This window comes from Talpa europaea (genome assembly GCF_964194135.1).
Source record: "Talpa europaea genome assembly, chromosome: 2".
NCBI classification, from domain to species: domain Eukaryota; kingdom Metazoa; phylum Chordata; class Mammalia; order Eulipotyphla; family Talpidae; genus Talpa; species Talpa europaea.
Window position 1 is genome coordinate 96,345,186 of NC_140068.1, and position 27,514 is coordinate 96,372,699.

At 55.0% G+C, this 27,514-nt stretch overlaps 1 protein-coding gene across 3 annotated transcripts in view; it reads left to right on the forward strand.

The window, feature by feature from the left end:
• Positions 1-1,925: 1,925 nt before the first annotated feature.
• Positions 1,926-27,514, forward strand: part of GRM4 (glutamate metabotropic receptor 4) — a gene marked incomplete at its 3' end in the record, with an annotated part of 119,801 nt that continues 94,212 nt past the window's right edge. For 2 of the 3 annotated variants that reach the window (XM_084228429.1, XM_084228430.1), the window contains exon 1: positions 21,861-22,393. In XM_084228429.1, coding sequence (XP_084084555.1) covers positions 21,875-22,393 — 519 coding nt within the window. In that variant the 5' untranslated portion in view covers positions 21,861-21,874. Of the gene's footprint in view, positions 2,028-21,860; positions 22,394-27,514 lie in introns of those variants that run through there. The other variant, XM_084228432.1, reaches the window with a different exon arrangement.

The window sequence follows — 27,514 nt, forward strand, 5'->3', positions numbered from 1 at the left end:
ATATCTTGGATATTAATCCTTGTCAGTTATTTAGTGTATGAATATTTTCTCCCCTCTGGTAGGATGTCTTTTTAATCTACGTATATTTCTCCCTCTGTGTAAAAGCTTTTTAATTTAAGGTAACTCCAATTGTTTATTTTTGCTGTTATTTCCTTTGTCATAGGGTTCTAGTGTTCAAAAACATCTATAGCATTGATGTCATGAAACATATGGCCCATGTTTCCTTCTATACATTCTCTTTTTGCAGGTTTTATATCTAAGTCTTTAATCCATTTAGAATTTCATTTGTGCATGGTGTTAGAGAGTGATCCAAGCTCACTTTTTAAATGTATCGCAGTCCAGATTCCTCCTCTGTTAAAGAGGCTCTCCTTTCACCATTGGCGACGGCTCCTTTATCATGAAGTATTTCTATAGATGTGGATCTATTTCTGGGCTTTTGATTTTGACATTGACCTGTTTTTATATTTTGTATGAATGGACTCACACAGCATGCATACTTGGATCAGGCTTTTTTGGCTCAATATTGTGTCTGTGAGTGTCATCCGTGTTGCATAGATTCAGGATATATTTTGGAGCGGAACTGACAGGACTTGGAGATTCATTGAGTGCTCTTGGCCAAATCGCTTCACTCCTTTTTTTTTTTTTTAAGATTTATTTATTTATGCATACAAGAACTGGGGTACAGGCCAGAGGTGTGTGGGGTGAGAGGATTCACCAGAGACAGGGTGGGGGAGCCTGAAATACACTGCCGAGGGGAGCAGCGGGCAAGGCAGGAGAGGTCTGCTGCACCATGTGGGTAGCTCCCTGGCCAGGGATCGAACTCGTGCTGCAGTGGCTGTAGATAGCTTCATAGGTTGTGTCTTAACCCCTTGTGCCACCAGGGAGGCCCCCGCTTCACTCCTTCGAATTCAATCCCTCCCTTCATCTGGAAAAAGGGACTGATGGTGACAGTATCCAGTTGTTAGTGCTGTAGTTGGAACACTGGCTTCCTTGGAAGGGCCTAGAATAGGCTGCCAGGGCCTCTACCCTGTCTACAAATTGCAGTTGTGATCATGAGTACTTCACTTTGGTCTGACCTGTGTGTTTGGTGAAACACACACACAGCTCTTTTCACCCATGTACCCCTTGCCATTTGCACCTCCACATGTGGAAACAGCTTTATGCCTGAGATGCCCATCTGCCCAGGTCTCCATTCTATCTTTCAGAGCCCAGTCTTGGGGCCCCTGAGAAGACAAGGCTGTACTTTCAGTAAAAATATTACCTGAATAAGGATGCAGGTCTGTGATCACCTCTTTCATTTAGTTGCATGGTGCTTTGGTTTGTACAGGCATGCACAGGGGAGTCAGTCCCAGCTCTCCGAGCCTCTGTGAAGGCAGGGACCATCCCAGCTACCTCTCAGGGGATGGTGAGGAAGACAGGGGCTGCCCCATGACAGCCGCGGAGCCTGTGATGCCTGCACCATAATTGCACAAGTGGCTGCACTTTGCATCCTCACCAGGAGGAAGCCTGAAGCCTCCCAGGGGCTCTGATATAATTCATTTGGGGGAGTGCATGGACATCGGGACTTTTAAAAGCTTTCCAGGTGATTCTAGTATGTCAACTACGTTTCTGACACAAAGTGGGAGCACAGTAAATGTTGACACTGGGAGCGAGAAGCCGGAGCAGGTTTGGGAGACTAGACCGTTCAACTTCCTGTGGCCAGCGCACCCCCCCCCCCCTTTCACATCTCTCAGGAAAACCGAAACCGCTGCTCCCTTCTCCCCACCAATAAAACAAAACCAAACCTCTTTACTCTGCCTTCGGGTCACGGAAGAATCCTGGCGTCCCTCACCTGCCATCTCCTGATCCAGGTGAGGCTCGGGCCCCTCTGGGTGTGGGAGGGCCTGTCGGGAGAATCCTCTCCCTCCCAATCGTCAGCGCAGGTGAGCCCGCAGAGCACGAATCGGAGGGGGCGGTGGCCCAGCTGGGAAACAGCCCTGAAATAGACCCCCAGCCGCCCCCGCTGGCTCCTCCCAGAATCTGCTCAGGTGAAAAACAACCCTCTCAGTCGACTGTCTTTCTGGGCGTAGGAGGGAGGAGGCTCCTAGCGCTGCGGGCGGTGTAGACCGGGTATGGGTCCGGCTCAGATCAGCCCGGACCCACCCCACAGTGCCCCAGCGTGCAGTGAGGACGCTCGGCCACCGGGCGGCGCTGCTGGCCCGCGAAGGGGAGCCCTCGCCGTGGCTGGGGCTCCTGGCCGCGCTGGTGGGCAGGAGGTCCAGCGCGTGGCTCTCCTAAGAGAGGCTCCTCACGGACCTTCTCGGCCTGGGGCTCCCCAAGAGGTAGCCTCCTTGAATTTGGGACTGGGTGGAGTGGGGCCGAATGGGCCCTTCATCCTGAGGAGGCCAAGGCAGGGTGCCAGCACAGGCCAGAGCATAAACCCTTTTGCAGGAGCTGGCAGAGAGAAGTGGGGCCATCTTTTCTGCTTCTTTTTGTCCCACACTTCCTGAATTCTGAACTTTGGAGCTGGGGAAGGTGAGGACTATCTATCCATCTAACCATTCATCTGTGTGTCCATCACCCATCAGCGCACGGGAATTTGTTGCCCACCGACTATAAATTAGCCAGATGGAAGAAATTTGGGGGGGGGGAGGGTTGCTGGTGGGAGAATGTAAAAGATTCTCTCTCCCAATCTGGGGGAGGCAGATGAATGGAATGGATGCACTGGAGTTCTAGATCAGGGGTGGTGGGCCTTGACGGTCAGGGAGGGGATTTCTGGGTAAGAAGTCAAGGTGATTCAGCCATAGGTGAGAGGGAGAATGGCCCCCCAGGAACATATGGGGTCTTTCATGGTCCTGGCTTCTATTTTTGTGCCCCTAAGGATCCTCCTGGTCTAGGGGCTGGGTCTGCTCTCAGCCAGAACCTCTGCAGTGTGTGGGGAAAGCCTTTGCCTCCGGAGAAGGTGACTTGGGCTCTGCCAGCAGGCAGGTGGCACTTAGTGGGTTAATCCAATGTCTGAGTCCCCACTATTCCTGAGACTCCTAGAGGGCTAGGACAAGACAAGCCATAAATTGAAGGGAAAGGAGTTCGGGCAGGGACTGTGCAGAACTGGGGCCCTGGGCAGAGGTCAGACAGCTCTGCAGTGAAACCACTGTGCACTCCTGGGCTGGCGGCTCCCCCTTCCTGAGCCTCAGTTGCTCATCTGTACCCTGAAAGGTTGGTTCAGGAAGGGCTGAGGGAAGGCCCTGGTATGGGGATGGAGGGGAAGGGTTGGGTCTTGGGGTGGATGGGAAGCCCGGGGGATGGGTCCTCGGGTAGTAATATAGCTGCCTATGACCACACCCAGAGCTGCTGAGCTCTACCTCCTCATCCCAGCCATTCCCCCACCTTTCTCTTTCCTGTCCCCCATGTCTTCACTCGTGGGGGCTTCCTACCCCACTCCAGCTGATGGAGTTCTATTAATATTTCAGTTTGATGAATTAAAGATTCTTTTCTACCCTCCTCCTTCTGATGTCCCAGGAGGGAATTAAAAGAGCATTCGATCCAATCAAACGCCATTAAAATGCAGCCCACGAGGGTAGAAGAGGGGCGGATGTGGGCTTTTCTTTTTCAGCTCTGCCTCATCCTCTTTGGGGGGTCCGGGTAATGTGTTGGTCTTTGTGGGGTGGGTACAGGAGGTAAGAGAAAGCTGAAGTGAAGGAGGAGAGTGAGAGGTGTTTGCACAATGCTGCTGCCTCGTTAGAGGGGAGTAGAGCCCCCTGCTAGTGGCTAGGTTTTCCAGCATAACTGGGATGTGGAGGCAGGGCAGCTGTGACCCCAGACCCCTGACTATGACAGCTCATCAGTTGTTTTCTGGGTCAGCTCAGCTTCGCAGGCTCTCCGTGGTGGGTGCTGCAGATACCTAAGCAGCCAAGGTGGAAAGCCTGTGAGACAGCATGAGCAGAATCGATGTTTCTTGAATCTTCACTCACAGGAGGTCCTGGGATCATGTCCAGCCTTCTGTCTGGTCAACTGTCTGAGACCCGTTAGAAGGGAGCAGCCACTGGGGATTCCTACCAGCCCTGTCCAGAAGGTTTCTAAGGAAGGTCAAGGGGTGTTGACAGAGGACCACCCTCCCCCCCCCACCTGGGATTCCCAGCTCAGCTGTCAATCAGCCAGCTGGGCTGTGGTCTTTTCCGTCCCCAAGTGTCTGGGTCCATTTGGAAGACTCTTGTCCCCAGACACAATCTAAGGCTGCCAACGCAGGGATGGATGCCTTACGCTTGAAAAGCATTTCTGCATCCCAGTCTCTCCTTTCATCCCGGAAACAGCCTGGAGCAAGCCAGGCAGCATCATGATCCACATTTGACAGCTGAGGACACTGAGGCTCAAACTAGGGGAGTGGCATGGGACGCATGCCTGTTAGAATAGTGGGTGCTGTGGACTGTGTCTGCCACCAGGGTGGTCCACGGAGTGTGAGATTGAGATCGGATGTGTGGAAAAGGACTGGGAAGAAGCGTGTGGAGCCACCCAGAGAAGGAGCGGCAGGTGAAGCAGAGGCATTCCCTGCCCAGGCTGGGCGCCCCTCCGCATGCTCTCCTCGGCCTCCTGCAGCCTCCTCCCAAAGCCTGCTGGATCCCAAAGCCTGCTGGATCCCAAAGCCTGCTGGATTGCGGCCCCTCCTGTGCCTCTCACCTGGCTGCCCCTCCTGGTGCCCAGAACCCTCCACTCAGCAGAAGGAGCAGGCTGGCCACAGGCACGGAGAGGCATTGGGGGCTTTTAAATGTTAATTGTATTTTGACATCCGGGCTTATGACATCCATCCTAGTGACATCTGGCTCGAGGCTGACAGCCCCCGGACAAGTGGAGAGAGAGGGATGATAGATAGTTTTAAATTGTAGCGCGGCAAAGAGGCTGGAAAATCCTGAGTCTTGAAAAAAGAGAGAGAAGAGAGTGGAAGGAGTTGGAGCAAGTGGAAATCAAGGAGAAAGAGGAAGCATCCTTTAAGTGGGTCAATCATTCATTTGTTTAACCAGTGAACATTTATCGGGTACCTACTGAATACTTGCGGGCTGTGGAGAGCCATACGGCCAGCCTGACAGGGGTCTCACTCCCCTTCTGGCTCTCGGCTCTTGTAAATTCTGTTCTTCTGTAGGTCTAGGTGTTACCCCAGCAGCCCCTCCCTTCCCACCCACCTTTGAACATGAGATTGCATCACTGCCTCCTCTGCTTTTCCTTCCTCATATCCCCTTCCTCTTCAGCCCTATAGGTGGGGAAACTGAGGCTGAGGAAGGGACAGGAAAGAGGGAGCATCATCTTTCAGGCCAGGGAGCCCCAGAGTAGACCTTTAAAGAAGTTAAAGTTGACCTTGGGACACTTCTCTCTTTTCACTGCCCCCCCCCCCAACAGCTATTCTCTGTCCACCCACTTGGTGACCATCCTTTCCTGATGCCTTACCCGCCCAGCAAGTAGGAAGAGGCAGAGACAGGGACCCCAGCCTAGCCTTGTGCCACCTGTCTTGCACCCCAAATCTTGTGGGATGCTTCCACAGCATGTGTTAAGACCCCTTCCATCCTAAATTCTTTAATACCTCATCAGGATTCTGCATCTGGTCCTGAGGACTGGGTATAGCAGAGCTGGATTCAGAATTTCCTCTTTGTGGTCTGTCCGGTCTCTCTCCTCTTTCCATTTGTCAGGCAGGTAGGAGGACGTCCATCAGGATGTACGCTGGAAAGTCCTTGGTCTAAATGGGGTGGTTATAGGTGTAAAGACCTTTATTAGAGATTCCTGGGGCCAGATCTGTTTGGAATTTAGAAAGATAATATGGTGCAAATATTACATATTATACAATGCCCCCAAGAGGCCTGGGGCAGTATCCCTGAAACAATATGCTTACTTGTATACCTAAAGTGAGTCAGTATCTTCCTCCAAGGGAGCCAGAAAGTGACAGCAATTCGAATTCACATCAGGTTTTGCTGCCAGATGAGTTTGCCCAAAACTTATGGGCAAACTTGTGGTTTTCAGGACAGTTTGGATTATAGAACTGTGGAAAGGTAATTGCTGCTTTAGGCAACCCATTACTCCAAGCCTAAGCCTTGAAAAAGTTTTGGAGGGTGTAGGATTCTTGGGGGTCAGATCCATATGGTATAAGAAAAGAGCAGATCCTGGGGGTCTCTCTTCTGCACACCCTCAGTGGTGTCAGAGCCCAGGATGGGGGAATGTCAGAGTACTATGCCCTTGAGACTTAATACCTCCATGGGGCCAAAGGAGAGGAGTCTTGGTGCCTGGTACCCAAGAGAGACAGAGGAGGACACTTCCCCCGGGCTTCTTCACCCAGGGCATCACCTCTGACCCCAGCCCAAGGACACCTTACCTCCTGCAGGCCTGCAGGGTGACTTATGAGTTTCTGGACAGCCTAGGGCCATTGCATTATTTTTGCAGTCAGCTCTTCATCCTGGAAATGTCCTGCCAGGGGACAGTTATTGTTTAAACAAACTCCCTCATCAGAGACATTTCCATCTAATGGCCTGGTTTAGGGGAAACTCAAATTGAAGCCTATCAGCCATGGAAGCTGAGTCAGAGGCTGGGTCAACTCGACATGGGGACATTTATCAAGTGTTCGAGGCCTGCCAGGCTCTCCCCTGGCCCTCGCACCTTCAAACTCACTTTGATAAATTTGAACAAATTCTAAACTTCAGGATTTTCAAAGACAATTGCCTCTCTATTAGGATTCTTTTGAAATGAAGAAGTCACAGAAGCAGCTTGGCAAGTGTGAGTTGTCCACATGGGTGGGAAGGGGCAGGCAAGTGTTTTCCCTTACCAGGGAGGCCAAATAAGAGGAGGGAGGGATCTGCTGCAGCAGGAGGGAGCCAGGGCAGAACTCAGGAAGAACTTCCAGGTCACAGCGGCATGAAACACAGGCACAGGACTTTGTACTATGCTCTCTCTAGGGCCACCCGTCTCTTTCTCTCCTGTCCCCAAACCCTGTGCCTCAGTGCTGCACAGTGTCTCCCTTGCTTTGCATTAGCCTGTGCGTGTAGCCACTGGTGGACTAGAGTGGCCGCCCTGTTTACCGCACCAGTATCAGTCAGGTCAGCCTCCATTAAAGGTTTCAGAATGAGATCCAACCCCAAATCCCAGCATCCTTAGTGAGGCCCTTGGCCTCACTAATGGGGAAACCAGTGAATGCTCAGAGATGCTGGTGACTCTCCCAGGTTGCACAGTCTTAGCACCTGGGACCTGGCCTCTGGCTCCCAGCCTGACCTCCAGTTGGAGCGAGACTGTGGGTATGGAAGGGCGGCTGAAGACAGCGCTTTGGGCTTCAGTCAAGGCCCTTCCCACGTGACTCCTCGAGGTCATTTTTCTCCAACAGTTAGCTCTGTAGCACTCTTGTTGCCACATGATGCCCCAGATCCCCTACAACAGAGGACCCCAACTGAAGTTCCTGAAGGTATGTGAGAGTATCTGTGTGTGTGTGTGTGTGTAGGTCTATGTGTGTGTGTGTGTGTATCTGTGTGTCTGTCTCTGTAAGTCAAGTCAGTCACAGGTCAGTAAGAGGGAGAAGAGGGCGCCCCAGCTGTTCGGAGCTGGGATTCACAGGTGAGGACTGGATGGCTGAGAACAATGGGCTGGGAGGCTGGGAAGTCTGGAAGGGCCCAGGGTGGCTGCCCAGAAGAGCTAGGCCTCAGGCTGGGAACCTTCAAAGTGGACGAGTCCACGCATTCAGCCATCTGCCAGCTAACAGTGTTTCTTTTTTTAACCCCTGAAAAATATAGCCTGTCCAGCCTTCTGTGACACAGCTGCTGGGGGGCGGGATAATTATGGCCAGAGGGAAGGCAATGCTGAGGGGTGGGGGAGAGTGGTTGGGTGAGTTTTGGTTCTTAGTAAACCATCGTCTATGTAATTTTCAGTTTAATTCACCCATCCATTCATTCATTCAACAAAAGGATCTTGAGGGCTATATTTTGTATAAAAAGTTGCAGTGGGCCCCACTTATGGGCACCTAGACACAGGACTGGTTGCTGAAATACAGCATCATTCCCTTCCCTTTCAGTGACTGCCTTGCCAGTAGGACCCCGGTGCCAGTCTGTAGTGTACCTTTACAGGAATCAGACAAAGACCCCCCTCCTTGGGGCAGACACAGCCTCAGGATAGGAGGTGTCACTTCTCAAGGCCCAGGCAGGCTGAATTGGAGCCTCCTGGCACCACTTCAACTGAGTGGCTTCTGACAGCTTCCGGCAGCCCTACTCTGAGGTCCGGCTCATGGTCGTTCAGGTAGGAGTCAGAGGACCCTGAAGGAGGACCTAGGCACACACGGGTTAGGTTCCCAAGGACGGGCTGTTCCCAAGAACGTGGCTTCTCTGGGGGTAACGAGTTTCCCGCAAGCAGAGAGCAGTGCACACTTGGCTGGGCAGAGCCGCTGGACGGGAGTTTTCGTGGCCTTAGCTTACATCTCTATAAAATGCGTCATGCTGAGGTGCATGTGGCCACTCCTCAAGGGCAGGGTGGTGTTCAGTCATTTGTGTATTCGGGCTGGGAATGGAGCAGGAGCTTTCGTTGCATTAAAAAAAAAAAAAAAAAGGTATGAATGCTGCCCTTCCATCAGAGACCCCAGTCTGATTGGGTAAATGGCACATGTTTGGGGCCAACCTTACAGAGCCCACATTTTGCCTATATTTATTCTTTCACCAAACCATGAGCTCACACAATGGGTCAGGCACAGTGCCAGGCACTAGATGAACCACGGTGACGATGTTGTTCTGACCTGGCAGTCTGGAACTCTGCAGGAGTGGGACCCTGAGCTGTTCTTCAGGAAGGGGTGCAAGCAAGCACTGGAGAAAGAGCAATGAGGGAGAAAGGGCAGACCAACAGGGGGAGGGTCAGGTCCTGCTATCCCAGACAACCCCCTGACCTGTAGGGTTTTTCTTTTCCTGTGGAAATTAGGGGTTGGGCTGTATGTGGGGGTTGGGGGATTGAGTCTCCCCCAGGCCAGGGAACAGTTGAGCCTAGAGAGGCACTTTGCAGTTAAGCCAGGAGAGCTGAGGTCCTGATGAGGAGGGCCTGGCCAGCGTCTGCAGGCCTTCTGCCAGCCACCCTGTCCCCCAGCTCCCTGGCCCTGTGCTGAGCACCCTCCCCGGGACAAGGACAGTCACACGTCACAGCTCTAATTGAAGTCTCTGCAGTCTGGGAGGAGATGCTCTTGCCATCCTAAGAGGGCTGCATGGTTCCCTCCCTCTCTTCCTTCTGCCTCCCGGACTGGCCCTCTCCTGGGATTTTTCACAGCGCCCCCTGGCCAGGAGGAGAACCGGGGCTCTCGCTGGTGAGGTAATTCTTCTCCAGGGTTATTCTAGCCTGCCGGCCAGGCCACCTGTTACACTTTGCAAATCCCGCTGGAGAGAGCCCTGCGGGCTGTGGGCCAAGGGACGGCGATTCCCCGAGCCCGGAGGGGTTCTGGGGTGGCGTCGTCTCAGTGGAAAGGTGCCCCCCTACAGGCTGTGGCCAGTCTCCCCCACCCCTTCCCGCAAATGTGCTGGAACCAGGAGCAGCGAGGTGTGCGATGAATATGCCACAGGGGGGCACACGCCACGTGCGTGCGGTTGTGTGAGAAGCAGCCCCGAGAGCGGGGGTTCTCGTGACGCACCGGGGTGGGGAGGAGCGCGAGCCGTTCGCAGCGCTGCGCTCTGCTGTACTTCTCAGGGTGTGTGTCGGGAGGCTGTGTCCCCTGACTCTCCGCCTTCGGGGCCAGGCGGGGTCCCTGCCTCGTCCCCTGGATCAGGGAGAACCCCCTCCCGCGGGGGAAGGGGGAGCAAGGGGGCTTCCAGGAGAGGGCGCCGGCGGGGCGTGGTGGGAGGGGGAGCCGCCGCGGGGTGGGTGTGCAGGGGTAGCCGGGCTGTGCCAGCTCCAGGCTTCCGGCGGTGGAGGGACGGCCCCAACCTTCCGGCGGTGGCGATGCGGGGTCGGGGGTGGGCGCCCAGGTGCTCGCTCCTTAAAAGCCCGGCGGAAGCGCCGCGCGCCCGGCCGCCCTCGGAGCGCAAACTTCCCAGGCGGGGCTCGCGCCTTCCCCGGTGCGGCGGCGGCCGCGGGCGGCGGGGCTGAGCGGCGCGGTCCCCTCGCCCCCCGGCGCTCCCGGGCGCTCCCGCCCCCCCCCGCGGCTCCCCTCTCCGCGTCCTCCTCGCGGCTCCGGCTCGCGCTCTCTGTCTCTCGCTCCCTCTCTCGCTCGCTCGCTCTCCCGCGCGCTCTCTCGCTCGCTCTCATTTTTTCCTGCTGCTGCTGCTGCTGCTGCCACTGCCGCGGCGCCCGGGCGCCCGCATCTCGGCCGGCTGCGCTCGCCGGTCGGCTCCGCTCCACTCCCCCCGCAGCCGCGCGCCCCCGGCGGGACCCCGCTCCCGGCGCCGCTGCTCCGGCTCCCGCGGGTCGGACGCCGGGCCCCGCGGCGCCCCGGGCAGGGCTTGCCGCCGCGCCCGCGCTCGCTCGCCGGGGCAGCCGCCGACCGCCGCGCGCTGGGCGGCCGCTCCGGCCGGGCGGCCGCCAGCTCCTCCCGCTGCGTCCCGGACTCCGGGCGGCCCCGCGCCGGGCTCGGTCCGCAGCGTCAGCGCCGCCCGCCGCGGCCCGGACTCTGGGCACCGCGAGAACCAAGCCTCCGGCCGCCGCCTCCCTGCGCCCCGGGGCAGGCGGGCGCGCAACGACCCCTCGCCGCGGCTCAGACCTCGCCGGCGCGCGGTGAGTTGTGGCCCGCGGGGACCCGGCAGAGGGGACTGTGCCCTCCGGCCTCTGGGGCGCGGGCTGCGGCGGGGACCCCGGGGCTCCGGGAGGTGCCTCTGACTGGCTCCCGCGCTCGGGGCGGCCCGGAACGGTGCCCCCACGGCCCGAGGGAGCGGGTCCGGGGCTGGAGGCTCGCCCCCCGGGGCCGGGGCGGCTCTGCGATTGCCCCCGGTGAGGGATGGGGCAGCGGCTTTTCTGCGGGCCGGGGGAAAGTGTCCGTGTGGGGGTTGTGTCAGCCTCCCCTGGATGGCGGGTCGTGCTAGCTCTCAGGTGGGGGCGGCGACATTAGAGCCCCCCCCCCCCCCGCCCAGCGGAGAGGCAGGGCAGGCGGGGGGAGCGGGGCATCCTTTGCACCCCTGCCTCATGACTCCAGGCGGGGGACAGCGCCAGCCTCGAGCGCCGCGGCTGCTTTCCCGGTACCGCGTCCCGCTCTGTGCCTGCCCCAGAGCCGCTTTGGCCAGCAGCTAGCGCCCGGCGCCCGCTGGCCGGTGGCGAAGGGGATCGGGACGGCGCCCGGGGCCGGGGGTCCACCCAAGACCCCAGGACTTCAGGGTGGGACGCCTCCGGACACTTGGGACTGACCCGCACCTCTACGCGTAGACCAGGCGGGCACACGGACTCTGTGTGTGTGTGTGTGTGTGTGTGTGTGCGCGTGTGCGCGCGAGCGCGCGTGCGTGTGCTGGGGGGGTCCCCTCCGGGGTCGGGCTTCCCCGACGCCTGAGAACGGCAGGCGCCCCCTCCCCGCGCGGGGGCGGGGCTGGAGGTGGAGGCGGGTGCTGCGAGGCGCCCCCGCACTGGGGTGGTCTGAGGCTGTTTGTGCTGAAATGGGGCAGCCTCGGCGGCGGCGGGGAGTCCCGAGGCTGGGACAAACGAGCGCCCCCTGCCCCTAGGCCACGAGTCACATCCCCGCCCTCGACACCCCGTCCTTTTTGGAGGAGGCTTCTTGCTTCTTTCCCTCCTCTCCTTACCACCCCTGCCCCCGGGTGGGAGGGAGCGGATTTTCCGCGGAATTGGGCTTGCCTACTGGGGTGCCCGAAGCCACGTGTCTGCTGGAGCTGTTGTTAGTCTGTCTGCTCCTCTGTCGGTCTGGCAGAAAACCCTGGTGTTGGGGGAGAGGGAGGTGTGTGTGTGTGTGTGTGTGTGTGTGTGTGTGTGTTTCCAGCACAGTCCATCCCTTCCTCCACAGAGGGTGACAGTGGGCCTCAGGGCCGGCAGGATGGCCGGACTGTAAGGGTTTCCAGGCTGGATGCCACAGCCCCACAGCCTGCTCCTCAGCTTCACATCCTGGGGCCAGCTCATGGTAGAAGTGAAAATCGTTCTAATTCCCACTTTCGCTGGGGTGTGCCCTGGGCCTGCCCTACTTCTCTCCCTGAAGCCACCTGGGATTTGGTGCCTGGTATGCCCGCCTGGCACCTCAGAGGCCTCAGGGCCTAGTGGTGGGACAACTTCTGCAGCAGCCTTTCCTCAGGACCTTTCCTGAGGTGGCAGAGAGAATTCCCACAGAGAAGTCTGGAGGCTCCTGGGTGTGGTTACCTGTGGCCAGGGGGTTATTGCCTCTCCTGGGAAGGCCCTGGGGGTTCGTGGAGAAGGCCTGGAAAAGGACCTGGCTATAGTGGAGAGCAGGAGTCAGATTCCTGTCCCTCTCCCTGGCCCCCAAAGGACCACTTCCTGAAGGGCCTTTAACCCTTAGAGTTCTGTCCTTGGGGTGGGATTTGTGGGGCTTTGGGATGGTGCCCCTGAGCCCCTGCCTAGCACTGAGGTAGGAATGCCTACCCACTTACGAATTAGGTGAATTATGAATTAGGTTTCACCTCCCCTGCCCCCACTTTTGTCCTTTTAGCCATAAACTTGCTCCATCTGTTACTACCTTCATATCAGTGACAAAAATACCCCAAAAGTTATCCTCCCCCAGGCCTTAGTCACGTCATGGGCTATCCCTCCCAGGGACGTTGGCACTTAAGAGAGGAAGATGGCAATAAGATGGCAATACTTAACCCAAAGGAATGCTCTACTTGTGGTGGCTTTTCAGGAGAGAGATGTGTGGTTTTGGGGGTGGGGTGGGGTGGCAAACACCTCTTGGTGTAAAACAGGTCCTGAGCAGGCAGAGACGGGAGGTAGGAGCATGTCAGGAGTTGAGCTGCTTTCTCGGCCTCAGTGGCCTAGTGTAGGCTGTTCAGCCCTTCCTCCCTCATCCCTCCTCCCCCAACCTGCCTCTGGGCGGCTTCATTCTTTTGGAGGCTTGACATCTCCAGGAGGGAGCGCCTTGCACAGCAGCAGCAGGCTGCCCGAGGTAGGTGAGAGAGTGGCGAGTGAGTGAACAGGCAAGCAAGCCAATGAGTGAGCAGTATGCTAGCCAGAAGGGTCAGGCCAGAAGGGCTCTGCAGCCCCCACCCCCATCCTGAGGGATCCTCACTTCAGCCTCCAGAATGCTTGGCCACACCTGTACCTGTCCTGCTGGAGGGGGGACAACTGGCAGGAAAAGATGCGACTAGGACCCACGGTCTTCTGAGCTTTATAATTACAGCCAGTAGACATATCCTCTCCCCTAGACAAGTGTGGAATCGCAACCCCTAATTACCACCCACCCCAAGACATGCCTGCCTACCCCTGCTGTCCTCTTCTCTGAGGCCTAGAGCTCAACTTCGCATTGGGCAGGTCCTGCTGGCAGCCTGGGCGGCTGGGCCTGCTGGCTCCTGGCTGGAAGGTTATCTCACTTCTGCAGAGGGCTCACAACCTTTGCTGCCCGGAGGAGTCATGGGGGAGCTGGCATCTGGGCTGCAGCCCTATTGCCAGGGCTCACAGAAGAGCTGCTGGCTGACCAGGGGGACCTGAGGGAGGAGGCCGAGGGGCTTTCCTGGGTGAGGGAGCAGAGGACACCAGTTTTCTGGTGGTTCCCCCCAGGGGTTGGTTCCTGGAAGGAGCAGGGAAGACTTGTTTTGTTGTCTACCCTGCTCTATTTAGCAGGGGACTATCAAAAATTCATTTCGAGATTTCATTGCCTTTGGCCCTGGCAGAGTGCAGGCTGCCTTTTCTCTAGCTCGGGGGAGCTCCCTTTCTCACCTCACAGCATTGTCTCTGGCCTCCCTCTGCCTCTCCACTGTCACTCTGCTGCCTCCCACCCCAAGGCAAGGCCTGGAGCTCCGTGTCCCCAACAAGCCCCCTTCTCCTTCTAGTCCTGGAGGCAGGCTCTGGGGGCTTCTGCCTCAATTCCCCTCTGCTCCACCCTACCCGGGCCTGCTCTTGAAAAGGAGACATTTAAAAGTACTTGCTTAGGAAAGAGGAAGGCTGCCAGCATCCACCAGCCCACTCGGAGCCCTGCCTGCCTGCCGCCTAGCCCTCTGACCTGAGGGGGGCTCTTCCAGCCCATCTGTGTTTCTCTTGGCTCCTTGGAAAAATGAGCTCCGCAAGGATAGTAAAAATCACTCCTTAAATTAAAGCTGATGACTCCCGTCGAAATGTTTTATTATTAACCTCACCATTCAGCAATCTCGTGGCAGCAGTGAGGCATAAATATATGTGTATACACGTATATTAAATAAATTGGGGAACACAGTACATAATGACATTATCAGGACCCCATTCAATTAAGGTAGATATTATCTGCTATAATTGGGAAGTGCCAGCCTGTAATGACAGCCCGTGCCATCTTGGGGCCGAGGCACGCTGACGAGCAGACACGCTGACGAGCAGGTTATGTGTCTAGTTCAGTCTCTGCTCTTTGGGAGCAAGCTCTGGTGGCCTTTGCTGTGATGTGCAGAGTCCCAGGACAGCGCAGCCAGCTGTTTGTCCCAGGCTGCACCACCTGCGTCAGGTCCAGGAGCCGGGGTCCTGCCTTCCTGGTCACCCCTTGGCCCCTCAGAGTGACAGAAACTCGCCCCTGGGCCTGTTTTCTGGTTGAGACCAGGGCTTCTAGTAAAAATACTGTTACGGCTACAGGGTTATTTTTAGATTTGAATATAGATGTACAGATTGGGCACTTGACCGGATTCTTTAGTTTCTGGCTGTGTCTCAGATGTTACTGCCCTTCTCTGAGCCTGGTCTCAGTGGCCTAGGGATGGAAGTCTCACCCACAGTTGTGGCTCTGTCCATGGTAGTGCGAGGCAATAGAAGAACTTGAATGTTGACCCCCTAAGTGAGTGGGGCCTGGCCTTCCAGGGTAGTGCTGGGACTGGGCAGGCTCTGATTTAAGGAGGGGGAGACAGGAAGAAGGAGGAGAGAGGAAGAAACAGCATTAGTGGCAAAGCCCATAAAAGCAACAGCTGCAAACAAAGACACTGCCCACTTGGGTCTTGTGCCAGAAAACTGGGGGTGCTAATGGCATGGGGGGGGGTGGGAGTGAGAGACCCAGGGGTCTACATGAAAGTGGAGACCTGGAAGTGGAGATTAGAGGAGATCTGGGAAAGCATTACCTTGGTGGTTGGACCCCTGGCTCTGGGTGAGGGTCAGAGGCGGGTGTTTTCTGGACTCAGCTGGTGGGACCAAGGGCCAATGAGATATGCTTGATTTGCCCTCCTTCTGAAGTGAACTGCTGTGGCCTTGGCAGGTGGCTGCCCTTGGAACTTCAGCTTTCTCTCGTCATGAATCCCTGCCTCTCTCTGTGCTCAAAGACCTCCCTTGGGCCCTGATTTCTCCGTGTACACCTTGGCCCCAGGGTTCTCCTTGCTCCTGTGCTCAGTACCATCTCTGACTTGTCTTGCCTCTCCCCCATCCCACTGCTCTCTGATCACACTGGCCTCCTTGCTGTTCCTTGCACATGGACAGCCAAGCACATGCCCAGGGCTTTTGCATGTTTTCTCTGTCTGAGATGCTTTTCTCCCAGATACCCAAGGTTCACACCTTTACTACTTTAAAGTTATGTTCAAATGCCACCTTCTCGGAGAAGCCTTCCCCAATTACTTTTTTCCAAAAAAAAAAAAAAAAAAAAAAAAGCTCCCCTTTTCCTTAGCTGCCTTATCTTTCTTCATGGCTCCTTGATTTCCCCAAGTGTCTCGTATCTGTGTATGGATACATTATTTTCTCCTGTGCTTCCTCCACTGGGACAATGGCTCCCCCGGGCTGGTGTTTGTGTCTGTTATGCTCTGGTTTCTCCAATGTCCTGAGCAGAGCCTGGCATAGTAGGTGCTCAGCACGTATTTTTTTAAATATATTTTTGAAGATTTATTTATGCATACATGAACTGCGGTGTAAGCCAGAGGTGCAGGGGGGTGGTGAGAGGATTCAGCAGAGAGAGTGGGGAGCAGAACAGGCAGATCTACTGAAATACACGGCTGAGGGGAGCAGCGGGCAAGGCAGGAGAGGTCTGCTGCGTCATGTGGGTTGCTCCCTGGCAGAGGTGGGCATCGAACTTGTGCTGCAGTGGCTGGCGATAGCTTGATAGTGCTGTCTTTAACTCCTGCGCCACAGGGAAGCCCTCAGCACCTATTTGAATGACACATTGAATTACTGAATGGTGTAGCAGAAGGGTTTGGTTTCCATGCCTGACCACTCGAGAGGGCGGTAAAAATTCAGGGCAAAATCTGAATGCTACTCTGTGAAGCTGGAATGCTGGAGCATCCCCTGCCCTGGGCTCTGCTTCAGTTGGGGTGGCTACTGTGCTAGCTCTGGGACTCAACTTTGTCTGATCATTTACTGAGAATTTTCTGAGTTCTCAGCCTTGGGCTAGAAATGGGAGATATGCCCTAGAAAAGGGCTATGCCATTCATGCAAGCCCTTAATGTGCTCCCAGGCTCATCAGTGTAAATAACAACAACAACATACACACACGCACACTTATAGTGCTACTTGTGGAGGGTGGAGTTAATGCGACTGGAGCAATCAGGGCAGGCTTCCTGGAGGAAGAGGCTTTAGTTGCTACTTGAGGGCGAAATTCACAGGGAGGAGACTGGAGGGAATCATAGGGTGGGGGAAGCACCAGCAACTTATTTGACATTCTTCCCTCCTGATTTCCATTGGAATTAAGCTTAGGAATTACTTCTTCCATCCCTCCCCATCACCCTGCCTTCTTCCCTTCCTAACATATTTCTCTAGTGCCCACCAATGCCCAGCACAGAGCCAGTCACTTCAGAGTGAGGCTTTTGTTTTGGTGGAGTAGGGAGGGGACAGCTTTGGAAGGTCTGGGGTTTCCAAACTTGGGAGTATTCTTGATCAGACTGGCGAGTTTGAGCAGCTCAGAGGGCATGAAGGGAAGGGGGCATGGGGATCATACACCCACTGTGCCCTCCTTGCTCTTATCTGGAGTGGATGAGTATCTGGAAACAGGGATGTTCTTTCTATTAATGTGGCTGTAGATTATCCTGAGAGAAGGTTGGAAGAGCCCAGAATCATTCACTAATGTCACGTCATTCATTCAAATATACAAACCCTGATGGGGGTGCCAGATGCCAGGCTATGCTGGGATGCAGAGACATGGAGACGAGTATGACATAATCTCCCACGGACTGAGCTGCTTCACGGTGGAGATCAGACCGTGGACTTTGTCACTGGTGCACTGAGGCTTCTTATGCCCGCTCCACTCCGTGGGTGGAGACTGTCCAGCAAACCACACCTCTGCACTGTCAGTGTTGGGGGAGGGTCCCCAGAGGGATGAGAGGAAGGGAGCTACAGAGGTGGTGAGGTGGCCTGCAGCCGGGTGTCTCAGGCCCAGCTGGCTTGGCTTCTGTGGGGTGGGGGTGGTATAGGAAGGTGGGGTGGGGAGAGGTCTGGTGTTCTCCCTCATTTTCCCCTTTGGGGAGCAAAGCTGCCGGCTCCACCTTCCGGAGGCATGTGAGATGTGGGTGATGAGGCATCCAAACAGCTTGGGAGAGTCAAAACAGACTCCACTCATCCATTCACAATCCCTCGGCTTTTCTGAGCACCTGGGCTGGGCTGGGCTAGGCCTGGCAAAGGCAAAGGCCAAGGTGACTAGAGAGGAATAAATGTTGGCAGGAACTTGGGAAAGCTGGGGGGAAGGACCTCGAGGGGGCCGGGTGCCTGGTTCCAGGCAGTGGTGGGGGGCAGCAGTTGGGGCATCTCTGGGCATCCCTGGAGCCCTCGCTGGAGCCTGCATCCTCAGCTTTCAGCTGAGGGCTGAAAGCAGCAATGAGCACTCTGGTTATGGCCCCCAGCACAGGGGACTAAGCACAGGGTCTCTACTGCCCCCCTCACTCCCCACTACCCCCTCCCCCGTTCCTGTCCCACTTTGTTTTGGTGTTGGGTTTCATTTTATTTCCTCAATTTTGAGAGAATAAAAAGAAAGTTCAGTAAAAATTAATTTGGAGTTTAGTGAAATCAAGGTATCTTTCTCTGGATCTGTTGTTTTGTGGTTTGTGGTTCCCTTTGGCTCAGGCCCTGGTCACAAAAGGAAGGATTTAAGTTCAATGTGAGGAAGGCACAGAATTTGTGCTTGTTTGCATGTGGAAACAACTGAGGCTCTCGAGTTCCTCTCTGCAGATCCTTAGACATCAGAGGCCCTCAGGTGGGTGGAGGGCAGGGTAGACAGCAGTCATCACCCTGGCTCCCCTCCCCTCACATTGCTCTTCATTGCCGAGAATGTTCCGGAAAACCCTGTTGGCCAGTGAGATTGCTGTGGAGATGACTGCATTCTCTTCCCTCTCTGCAGAGCTCCGTCCTCCCCAGGAGCCTGAGATCTAGCTGGGGCAGAGAGGAAGGACAACCCAGGGGCCTGGGAGAGAGGGGAGTGGCCGGAAGCAAGGGTATGGAGAAAAGACCTGGTGGGGGTGCAGAGTGACTTGGACCCACAGCCACCCTGGTGATTTTGCCCCAGGGAAGGGACCCCCAACTGCCCCAGGTTTGAGCTTGTCTGACTGTTTTGGAAAGGGGGGAAGTCTGAGGCCTCCAAGCCTCTTCCCTGACCCTGCTCCTCTCTCCCCTGCAAAGGGAGGCAGCCCCTTGGGGATCAGCCTTGACTCCTCCAGCTCCCCCTCCCCCCCATCCTCAGCCTCTGCTCTTGGTGGCTCCTTTCACTTACCAGGTATTTTTACTTTTCCCTTGTTCTTGTTACATGATCAAAGGAAGGAGGGAAGTCTAAAAGAGGCGGAGGTTTGCCCAGCTCTTTGGAGAAGCTCAGAAAAGGCAGGCCTGGAAGGACTGAGGGATGGAGTGGGATTTGCCATAGGTAGGGCTGGGGCCTGGTGGAGGAGGCCCTGTGGGCTGTCTGACCTGTTTGGGCCTGGCCTACTTCCTTGGGGGTCTTAATTCTAATCCTGGAAATATTTACCTTTCTCCTCTCTGAGGCTTCCTTCACGTGCCCTCTGTCCTTTCTGCGTGTGTGTGTGTGTGTGTGTGTGTGTGTGCGCGCGCGCGTGTGTGCACTGCTCAGTTAGGGGCACTTAGGCTTCCAGGAGAAGCCAGTGTTGAGCCCTCAGGAAAGATCTAGAAGCCTGAGCAGGAAAGAGCTGGAGCCCCACCGTCAGAAGCTGCCGCGCTTTGGTCTCCGGCCTGAGTCTGCCCTGCTGCAGCCTCGGCACATGGCCTGTCACCATGCCAAAAATTCCTCTATTTGAAATTCAGGAAAACCAAGCCTGAACCTCAGGATGTCAGAACTGGGTAGGGCCTGAGACAGCTTTCGGGCCAGTGTGTGGTGTGTTCAGGGCGCTGGCAGCCTGCAGGAGCTTAATGTCCCTGGTCTCCATGCCGCTGTATGAGGTTCAGAGCTTCAGCTTCCTCAGCTGTGAGACAGGGATGAAAAGACTGCCTCGGTCCTAGGGGTGAAGGCATCGCACTTGGGCCATGCTGGCATTATTGCAGTGAGCTGTCATTTGCTGTTATCTCTCCACAGGGTCATGCTGGCATTTGGCCAAGAGAGTGTTTCCTTGGGCGGGCTGTCCCCTCTGATAGCATCTCTGACCCTGTGTGGGTGCAGGCTAGTAGGTGACTCCCTTACATTGTGACAACTGAAAATGCCCCGCAGGCACAGACCATCCATTTTACAGATTTTGAAACTGAGGGGGCATGTTGCGCCTCCAGTAGGGTAGTAGCAGGATGGTGCAGTTTGTCTTTTCCAGTTTTTGTCTTCTGAGCTGCTGGTGCTGGCATCAGCCAGAGTAGCCCACACCCGCTCACACCCTGCAGCCGGCTGGGAGGGAGCGCATCAGCTCCCTACGAGGGTGTGAGTGATGATGACAGTTCCTGCAGGTGTAGCCGCCCCCTCCCCTGGATTTGAACAGCTCCTCAACCTTCCCCAGAGCACTGATCCCAGTCCTAGGCCGCCAGATCCTGGCCTCAGGAAGGAGAATGGCAGGAGGAGCTGCCTTCCTCAGGGCTCTCTGCTGTGACTGGTGCTGACTTTGAGCTCTGACCCATCCTGACTTACTGTGTGACTGTTGGTTCACCTGAAGAATGGGGTTAAAGAGAATGAATAGTGTGTTCTTAGCCTCTGAGGAACTAATGAAAGAGGGAGCATTTTGATGAGGGGATGAGATGTGAGGTGAGGCTCCAGAGGGCCCTTGACAGAGAAGCTGAGGACCCATGACCTGAGGCTGCACTCTGGGTGCTGCACCCTCTTCTCCCTGCCTCTCTCCTCAAAACTGGAGCAGTAGGACCTCTGTGTGTGTGTGTGGTGGGGGTGTGGGTTACAGGAGGGGTGCAGGTGGCTCTGAGACTACAGCTTGGCCTGGGTGGAGGGGCCATGTCTCCAGGGAAACCTCCCAATCTGAGAACAAAGCCCCTTTTCCAACTGTAGGGAAACTGAGGCACAAAATGGCCTTACTAGTCTTTTTTGGCAACCCCATTGAAAGGGGGGCCTCAAGGGCCCCCTCAGGTCAGTCCCCTAGTCAAACCCTAACCCAGCTTTCAGCCCTTCTTCCTGTGGCCTCCTAAGTTGAGGAGAGGGAGGTTGCTGGCTTTGAGCAGGGAGGCTGGGGTGAGGGAAGAAACCCCAGGGGAAATTAGCCCAAATTAGCAGTGAGAATGAGGAAGAGCTGGTGTTCTCTCCTCTAACCTTGCAGATAAATATTTAATCACAACAACAATAATAATGACGATGATCATAATAATGTGCAGTAGCTTAGGCTGTAACCTGAGCCCCACTCTCAGAGGGAGGAAGTGGGGGAGAGAGAAGGAGCAATCGAGAAATTGAGAGATTAAGACAGAAACAGGGAGGGGGAGAGAGGCCCAGCAGGCAAAGCGGAAGCTGACTCCTCATTCTGGAGCCCTGGGTTTGCCCTCTGCCAGGGTGGCGGGGTAGCTGGGATGGAAGGGTCCACCTCATTCTTGCTGATTCAGGAAGAATGTCCTGATCCCCCGGCAGCCGCAGCTTCTGCTTTGCCTTCAGAATGAGCAGTTCCTAGCTTGATGTCTTCTCCAGAGGGCCTTGTTCACGTTCTGCACCTCTGAGTCCCCCAAAGCCGACGTGTTTCTGGACCAGAGCTGGGAGGCCAGGTTCTAGCTGGGGTTCTGCTGCACAATGTTCTCCTGCTTTGGCCTTATCTCTCACATGGGATTGGGCCTGGTGGGACTGGTTTTTTGCTACTCCTGTGAGCCAAGTGTTGAGGATGGTCCCTCAGGCTAGTGTGGGGCTGTGCCCTGGGGATCATGTTCTCTTGAGGCCCAGGGTTCTCATGGCAGTGGGCACATGCCTTCAGAAATCTTCAAACATGACCTAATTTCTGCCTTAAGCTCTCCCATTTGAACCAAAGTTGAGCAGCAGCTGGGAGGAAACCAAGTTTAGGAGGTTTGTGAGTCTGGCGATAACCTCCAGCATCTCTCAGGCTCCTGATGAGAGATCAGAATAGCTAATGTCTTCTTTGGGCTTCTGTTTGATTCTCTCTCTCTCTCTTCTAAGGTTGGTAGGAGGAGAGCACTGAAACCGTTTTCTCCTTGATGCGAAGATATGCCAAGCTAAGAATACTCCCTTTTCACCATCCTCTCCCAAGAAGAGAACTGCAGGACGTGGGGACTGAGACCAGAGCTTTGTTTCACTCCAGCCACTGCTTGCTGTCTGTGGACATGGACTGTGCTGGCAACTGAGCACTGTCTGAGTGACGAAGCCCCCCAGCATGGTGCACCCTGTGGGCCACCTTCAGCTACCCTGCTGCTGAATCTGCCCTGGGAAGTCTTGTGTGGGCTGCTCTGCCCATGCCCGCCCAGGCTGTGGGGCCAGGGGCCTGCCAAGGCTAGGAGTAGGCCTGCCTTTCATGGGTCTCTAGGGATTTCCGAGATGCCTGGGAAGAGAGGCTGGGGCTGGTGGTGGGCCCGGCTGCCCCTTTGCCTACTCCTCAGCCTTTATGGCCCCTGGGTGCCTTCCTCCCTCGGGAAGCCCAAGGGTCACCCCCACATGAATTCCATCCGCATAGATGGAGACATTACATTGGGAGGCCTGTTCCCAGTGCACGGCCGGGGCTCAGAGGGCAAGGCCTGTGGAGAACTTAAGAAGGAAAAGGGCATCCACCGGCTGGAGGCCATGCTCTTTGCTCTGGATCGCATCAACAATGACCCGGACCTGCTGCCCAATATCACGCTGGGCGCCCGCATTCTGGACACCTGCTCCAGGGACACTCACGCTCTCGAGCAGTCACTGACCTTTGTGCAGGCACTCATCGAAAAGGATGGCACGGAGGTCCGCTGTGGCAGCGGCGGCCCACCCATCATCACCAAGCCTGAGCGTGTGGTGGGTGTCATTGGTGCTTCGGGGAGCTCTGTCTCCATCATGGTGGCCAACATCCTTCGCCTCTTCAAGGTTAGTGCCTGGCTGGTTGGCCCCAGAGATGGTCTACCAATAGCCCTGGCCCTCCAGCTTCTCTCTCCACGCCTCTTCCTGACGCTGAGGGAGAGAGTTTTGTCCTGGGAGTAGTATCTGAAAATTGGGGGAGAACTGTGGTTGGAGGCCCAGCAGAATGACAGGTCTGAGAAGGTCCAGCTTTGTGGTGCTGACCGTGGTGCTGAAACAGCACTTGCCTGGGAGCTTCTTGCTCAACTGTTTCTTCCGTGAGGGAATTCTGAACCTAGAAGGGAAAGGAAGTGCCGGTGAATGACAGAAGGGGAGGAGAGAAGGTAGACAGACAGACAGATGTGTAAGAGGACAGACAGGTAGAAAGAAATATAGGTAGAGGGCCTCTCCAGTGGCGCAGCGGTTGAGCACCGGGTTGCGAAGCTGCCCACAGCCTCTGCAGCACCGGTTCGATCCCCGGCTGCTCCCCGGCCACCGGGGGAGGGTCCCACATGGCGCGCAGACCTCTCCTGCCGTCCGCTGCTCCCCTCAGCAGTGTACTTCGGTCCTTCTGCCTGTTCTGCTCCCCGCTTCTCTCACCCACCCGTGCTTCTGACTGTACCCAGTACTTGTATAAATAAATAAATAAATCTTTAAAAAAAATTAAAAAAAAAAAGAAATATAGGTAGATAAAAAGGTGTATTAAAAGAGTATTTGGGATTGCAATTCCCAAGAAAGATTTGTTTTTCTTCTGGGTAGTTAGAAAGCCCCGCATGGGCCTCCTGCTTCACCTCAAGATTATGGTGAGAAAAATATGTCCTGATTTTTTTGGATAAAGCACAGGGCTACTGAGGCCATGCAGATGAGGATGGAGGGGAAAAGGCCTGCAGGGAGCAGGCTGTCCAGGTTTCTGGTGCCCTCTGCCACGAAAAAGCTTCCCTCATTTCTTTCCTCTGCCCTTCCTCCTAGCACACCTTTCTCCTTTTCCTTCTGGAATCCCTCCCTGCCCCCCTGCCTGCCGCCTCCCATCCTCTCTTCCTGGGGCAAGAGCTGCTGATTTGCAATTCAATTGGAGCCAAGTGCTTCGCTAAGCTGCTAAAACAACTGAAAGCTACCGGGTAGAGAGAAAAACATTACAAGCATTTTACCAATAATTATGTGCCCGCTCCTCTCCCCTCTCTCAGAGCCTGCCTTGTTGCTCTGTATGTTTGTGTGTGTGTATGTGCATGCATGCATGTGGGATTTGTGTGTGTGTGTGTGTGTGTGTGTGTGTGAGAGAGAGAGAGAGAGAGAGAGAGAGAGAGAGAGAGAGAGGAGAGAGAATAGGAGAGTAGGAGACTGTGGAAGCCACTGGTGTCACAGCTTGGCTTCTGGAGCTGGCTTCTGTCCTCAGTCTCCAGAGTTAGACCATGGACTGAGAAGGGCTATTTGACTGAATGTCGGAGGCTGGAGCTCTCAGCAACCTTTTCAGGAACCCATTTTCCATCCCATGATGCACCAGTACTTGGGGCAGCAGGGGGCATGAATGTGTTGGGGATGGGCGAAAGGAGGCTGGAGTTGTCGAGCCACAGTGTAGGGTGAGGTTGGCATTTTGCAACTTTGAGGGCCCATGTAGTCCAGTGTACCAGGTGGTCCTGGCTTCTGGGCCTTATTCCCCTAGTGTTGGTTTTACTAAGTGATGTGGATGAAAGCACTCTTTTAATGTTAAAACAAATGGATGTATTTTGAAGAATGCAAATTGAAGAGGAAACTGGAGACTTAAAGGGAGATGCCTTTGCAGTGGACACTCTTGGAATAGTCCTGGGGAGGGTTGCTGATGCTTGTCCTTGGTGGGGCTATATGCGAATGGACAACCAGGTCAGTCCCCCCACTCCCCAGTTTTGAAGGGAGGAGGGGAGCAGGTCTTGACTGTCTGACCAGGGCCTGGTGATGGCTTGGACCAGCAGAGTCATCATTTTACCTGTCTTAGATGACCTGGGCCATCATCCAGCAGAGGGGACAGGGGGCAACCTGGGTTCCTTGTCAGCCTGTCTGGGTGGGATAGAGGAAGACAGTAAAGCAGCATGATTGAGTACTTGGGGTTCCACATTGGTGAGGGTCCTTCCCCACCAGCTCCCAGAGGTGAGACCATGCCTACTTTGAAGGGATGTGGGGAGGATCAAAGAAGCTGAGACCTGTCCCTTGACACATGGTAAAGGTTCCAAGAATGGTTGCTGCCAGCCTCAGGCCTTAAATCAACAAGCAACTAGAAACCAGACACCCTGGGGGGGGGTGGGGAGGGACGGGGAGGGTAGGAGGGATTACGGTCAAAATAAGGGGAGTGGGGATTGTATGGGGACTATAACCAAGATGAAAATGCACACATTGTGCAAAAATGAAAAATGATGTAAAAAAATATAAAATTAAAAAAAAAAAAACATGTTTTCAGAAACATGGATATTTTGGGATGAGCTACCCAGTGCCGCACCAGGGAGTGGGCTTTGGCAAGAAGGTCCTGGGGCCAGAGAGCTTCTCCAGCCTAGGGCCTCACAGGTGTTCCTTTTTGCTCTGCCCATCTGGTCGCACTTGGAGGTAGCCTTCATTTGTGTGTGCCTCCTCAGATTACAGAGATGAGTGGGTTGGGGCAGGGCATATGGAGCCCCCCCAGTTTGCACAGAGAACCAGCCAGGACTGGGAGGTAAAACCCTGGGGAGGAGAGAAAGAATGGGGGACACAGGGGGCAGGTTGGGAGAGGAAAGGAGGGGAATAAGGTAGGGGAGATGGGGAGAGAGCCAGAAGGAGACAGATGGCTATGGTCTGCATTCCCTGGGTTCCTTTTAACAGTGTTAATGTTCCAGGCTGGCGACAAGAGAACTCCTCAATAATTAAACTGATAGAAATGAGAAGCTGGGTGAGAAGCTTAAAAGCCATTTATTGAGGCAAGAAAGTTGAACTTTGGGGAGGGAGTTCAGGAGCAGGAGCCTCAGGCAGGAGAGGGTGAGGGAGGGGCACCTGGGGGGGCAGGAGCGCTGCCATGTCAGGTGAGTATTTCAAAGGGCACTACTGTGGGCCCAACTCCGCTCTGCTCCCCACCAAGACTATTAGCTGGGCCTGCTGGGAACTTACACCAGAGGCTGTGATTATAGCTCTCTTTTCTCCAAAGATGGATTTCCTGTGTACAGCCCAGAGAGCAACTCTGGGTTTGGGGGCAATAGGGGTGATTTCTTGCCTGGAGAATACTAATAGGGTATGGTTATCGCCAGGGTGTGAGCAAAACCCACAACTGTCAGAGCTGGCAGGGACCAACTCTCCATTCTACTGATTCAGTGATTGGCCAGGGCCAGAAGTCAGGTCCTTAGCAACCAAACCTGCTCCTTTTAGATGGCCTGTCTAAATAAACTGGGTTGGAAGTGGGACTCCAGCCCAGGCTTCATTGGGGATCAGAAACCTTGACTTTGTGAAATCATGGGTCTTGCAGCTCATATTCCTTACTCTCCTATATGCACCCCCTTCCTGTATCTTCATTGGCTCTATACTCCTAGGGTAGGGAATATTGATGCATGTAAAGAATACCTGTTGGGGCCTCCCTGGTGGCACAAGGGATTGAGTGCCACACTATGGGGCAATCTGCAGCCTCTGTGGCACGGGTTCGATCCCCGGCCGGCCAGGGAGCAGCCCACATGGCGAGGCAGACCTCTCCTGGCTCGCCCGCTGCTTCCCCTCAGCAGTGTGCTTCGGTTGGTCTGCCTGTTCTGTTCCCTGCTCTGTTTCTGGTGAATTCTCTCACCTCCCCCATCTCTGGCCTACACCCCAGTTCTTGTATGCATAGATAAATAAATCTTTTAGAAAAAATAAAGAATACCTTTTGGAGGAGATCTAAAACCAGTGGATTTGGTCTATACAGTGCTGTGTTGTGGGGACAGCCCAGGTTCCGGGGCCAGTCAGATTGCATAGAGAACCTCAATCTACTTTATCAGTCATTTGCACTACAGTATGAATGAGCCAATGAGCTTTTTCCCTGAAAGCAGTTTTTCTCCACTGTTGTGTGGAGAAAAAACATGCTAAGTGCCCTGAAGAAAGCAGTTTTCAAATACTGTAAAAGCTCAGAGGGATCCAGAAATCACTTCATTGAGTCCCTTATTAACATTTTGTGTTGAAAAAAAAAAACAAACCTAAGGCTCAAGGAAGAGGAGGCAGCACAGCGTGGTCATCAAGAATTTGGACATTGGAGCCAGATAGCCTTTGCCACCCTGGCAAATTGTTTAGTCTGTGCCTCATATTCCTTATTTATAAAATGTGGGTGTTCATGGTCTCATAGACCAGGAGTGGAAAGTAAGAATTAATGTCCAGAAAAGACCTAGCCTCAGGCTTGGCACATAGTCAGCCTACAGGAAATGTCACCGCACAGCTTGCACTGTAGCTGGACCTTAAGTCAGCATGAGAGACTCCGTCGATGCGGAAGAGGCTGGGGCGAGTGGGCAGTGACAGACGGTGACCTTTGAGGCTGATCCTGGAGAGGCCCACCATCTGCTGGGCCCCTTGTGTCTTCCTGCAGGGTGTGGAGACTGAGTAGCCAACTTAACTTTCGATAATGAGAGCTTTCTTGCTGTCACAACAGTGGGGCATGGGAAGAGGAATCGGGTGGAGTGGAGGGGGGCAGGAAGGACAGGCAGGAAAGATGATGGCTGGGAAACCAGCCAGCAGGGGACTGGACAGGTGCCCCAACTTCTCCAAAGAGACTGGGCTGGAGAGGCTGGTGAGCCACATTAGCCCTCGGTGCACACTCCCAGTCTGGCCATGCTACATGATTGCTTCTAGAGAAAGCTGCTTGCCTGGTGCTTGGCTTGGCTACTCCTCAGCCCCTTGCCCAGGGCTCCTGGGGCAACTTTGTGGCTTAGCTAACATCAGGTGTTCTGTTTAGGATGTGGCTTTTGTGTCTTTAAGACATTTTCATTGTATTTCAGAGACAGTTCTCCCCTCCCACAGCCTGCCTGTCTCCCTGGAAGACAATTCAGCACCCAGACCAAAAAACTTGGTGGCATTTTCCGCCCTTCTCTCTGCACTGTCAGCAAACCCTGCAGGCTCCACTTTCATTGCGCGCCCTGGAAATGACTGTTCCAACTCACCTCCTTCCAACCCAGGGTCTCTCATCCAGGTCATTGCAGAAACCTT